A 3,130-nucleotide genomic window follows, 5' to 3' on the forward strand; every position below is an offset into this window, starting at 1 on the left:
TTGTTCTAAGTCATGAAATACCTGACCTATGTCACTAAATTATAATTAAACAAGAAGATATATTGTGTAAGGTCTTTCTCTTTTACCTAGATAGATCACGACATTAATGATTTATTTATCAACGAGAGTGGATAAACACTGCATAACTCTGTAGTTTTGGTAAGCATATCAGTTTATTAAAATCAAACAATATTCTCTGAATCATTAAAAGAGGAATGTATTAAAAAATTTGAAGTAATTCATGTCAGGGAAGGGTTAACATACACTGCTTGTATGCTTTACATTTTTCTGGTTTTGTTGGTGATAGCAGTGAGTGATGAATTGTCGGTAGGTGCGGTTTATAGTTTTTGTCCACACTAACAGTTGTTCCTTTAGCACATGCTTCATTAACATTGTGCGAGCACTTTGTTCTTCTTAAACATTTTCAAAAGACTCTCTCTGATCTCTTTTGTCCTCAGACAGTAAATCAATGGGTTCATGAGTGCTGGAAACACATTTTGAATTACAGCTCCCATAATTCTCATATCTACTGATGTACCGGGAATTCGGTAAGAGATGAAGACTCCAGCAGCGATTAGGAAGAAGACTGCGATGACCAGCATGTGTGTGCCACAGGTGTAGAAGGCCTTGAGTCGCCCCTCGGAGCTGGCAATCCTGAGCACTGAAGATATAATTCGTGCATAGGAAAATAAGATAAATGTCAACGGGAAGACTAAAACACTCAAGCCAATCGATAATACCACGTAGCTTGTGACCACAATATCTCCACAGGCTAACAGCAGCACAGAAGAATAATCACAAAAGCACTGAATGACTTTGTTTGGTCCACAGAATGGAAACCTAAGAGCAAGAGCCACACTTGGGGTTGCACAGAGAAATCCAGCCGCCCAGCAGCCAGCCATTAGCCTCAAGATGCGACTGTTATTGATTAAATTAGGGTAGTGAAGAGGATAACAGATTGCCGTGTAGCGATCATAAGCCATTAGTGCAAGGAGAAAGGACTCGGTGGAAAACAGGCCCAGAAAAAAATAAGTCTGAGTGAAGCAAGCTGCAAACGGAGCTGTGCGGAATTCTAGTCTGAAGAGGACAAGCATGCTGGGTACAGTGTTGGTGGTGATGGCAACATCTAAAACAGCCAGACCACAAACTAATATGTACATAGGGGTGTGTAAATGTCTGTCTGATACAAAGATAACAATCAGGAGAAGGTTTCCAACAAGAATTAAGAGGTAGACTGTTAGGAAAATGGCAAAGAGAGTTTTTCTACTTTCTTGGTCTCTCAGACCTGGAAAACCAACAATGATGAACTCTTGGACCAAACTGCTAGTTTTGTTTAATTCAGACATTGCTGCACAGCCAACAGACTCTCACCTGAAAAGACAAAATAAATATGGACTTGTGAAAATAGATAGCATTAACATTGGAAAAAAATTTCAAAGCAATCAGAAATCATAGACTTTGTTGGCACAGACAATGAGCAGCACTGCACCCACCATGAGTTTTACTTGACTCGTGTTTTGAACATGCCTGATGGATGCGTTTCCATTCTCTGAATCTACAAGTGAACCTGTCTCCAATTAGGTTATTAGCAAAATCACTTCTTGTAATCTTGTGTATTTCAGCCACATACTGTATCCATTGTACCAATGAGCCACTTCAGCTGACAAGTTCACCTACCTTGGCAGCACTCTTTCCCAGAATGTGCACGTAGATGACAAAGTCAATGACAGGATTGCCAAAGCCAGCGCCACCTTTGGCTGACTCCGTCTTCAGCAGCAAGGAATCAAGCAGGCAACAAAGTCAAAATCTATGCTGCTGTGGTCCTGCCTTCTCTCCTGTATGGATGTGAGATATGAACAGTCTACAGTCACATGCCATCATTTTCATGTGAACTGCTTTCAGAGGATCCTGAACATCAGACGGCAGGACAAGATCTGTGACATCAAGGTACAGTACTTATCCAGTCTGGCATGACAAACATTTACACGGTGCTAGGCAGGTCCCCGCTAAAGTGGGCTAACCATGCTGTGTCTATGCCAGAAGAACGCCTGGCAAAGAAGATTTTCTGTGATGAACTGTTGCATGGACAAATGCTCTGTGAGTGGTCAGAGGGAGTGCTACATGAGGAATGTGAGGATGACTGGCGTAAGTTTCCACTTCGTCACTAACACTTTTTGTTTTTTTAAAGTATCTTGTCTGTAGTTTCAGGAACAAGCTGCACGTTTTTCTTATCTATCTATCTATCTATCTATCTATCTATCTATCTATCTATCTATCTATCTATCTATCTATCTATCTATCTATCTATCTATCTATCTATCTATCTATCTATCTATCTATCTATCTATCTATCTATCTATCTATCCTGTCAGCTGTGGGACCTTATATAGACAGGTGTGTGCCTTTCCAAATCATGTCCAGCCAACTGAATTTACCACAGGTGGACTCCAATTAAGCTGCAGAAACATCCCAAGGATGATCAGGGGAAACAGGATGCACCTGAGCTCAATTTCAAGCTTCATGGCAAAGGCTGTGAATACTTATGTACATGTGATTTCTCAGTTTTTTTTTATTTTTAATAAATTTGCAAAAACCTCAAGTAAACTTTTTTCACGTTGTCATTATGGGGTGTTGTGTGTAGAATTCTGAGGAAACAAATGAATTGAATCCATTTTGGAATAAGGCTGTAACAAAACAAAAAGTGATGCGCTGTGAATACTTTCCGGATGCACTCTCTATCTATCTATCTATCTATCTATCTATCTATCTATCTATCTATCTATCTATCTATCTATCTATCTATCTATCTATCTATCTATCTATCTATCTATCTATCTATCTATCTATCTATCTATCTATCTATCTATCTATTCTTGCTTTTTACTTTCAATATTATGCTGTCTGTGAGCAAGCTATTTCTTGGGTTCTGCCTGGAGAAACATCACAGAGGGTCTTGTTTCAGAGATTTTATAACAAAACAGTGAAAACTATCACTCTCTGGCAATTAAGAAACAAAATCTTGTATCGCTGGACACCGGCCAAACTTGAACACTGCAACCACTGACCTGCTCAACTCAGGGACTTTGGAATTGTAGCCTGCTGAAATAGTCCAGCCTCCAAACTGCTGTAT

At 39.6% G+C, this 3,130-nt stretch overlaps 1 protein-coding gene across 1 annotated transcript; it reads right to left on the reverse strand.

The window, feature by feature from the left end:
- Positions 1-249: 249 nt before the first annotated feature.
- On the reverse strand, positions 250-1,365 carry LOC114641268 (olfactory receptor 11H6-like). The gene has a single exon (XM_028790343.2). The coding sequence runs from the start codon at positions 1,344-1,346 to the stop codon at positions 387-389; it is 960 nt and encodes a 319-aa protein (XP_028646176.1). The 5' UTR covers positions 1,347-1,365; the 3' UTR covers positions 250-386.
- Positions 1,366-3,130: the final 1,765 nt, after the last annotated feature.

This window comes from Erpetoichthys calabaricus, chromosome 4, assembly GCF_900747795.2.
Source record: "Erpetoichthys calabaricus chromosome 4, fErpCal1.3, whole genome shotgun sequence".
Lineage (NCBI taxonomy): Eukaryota > Metazoa > Chordata > Cladistia > Polypteriformes > Polypteridae > Erpetoichthys > Erpetoichthys calabaricus.

Coding starts and splice junctions, on each gene's coding strand:
- LOC114641268 (XM_028790343.2), bottom strand. CDS start 1,346: ATGTCTGAATTAAACAAAACTAGCAGTTTGGTCCAAGAGTTCATCATT.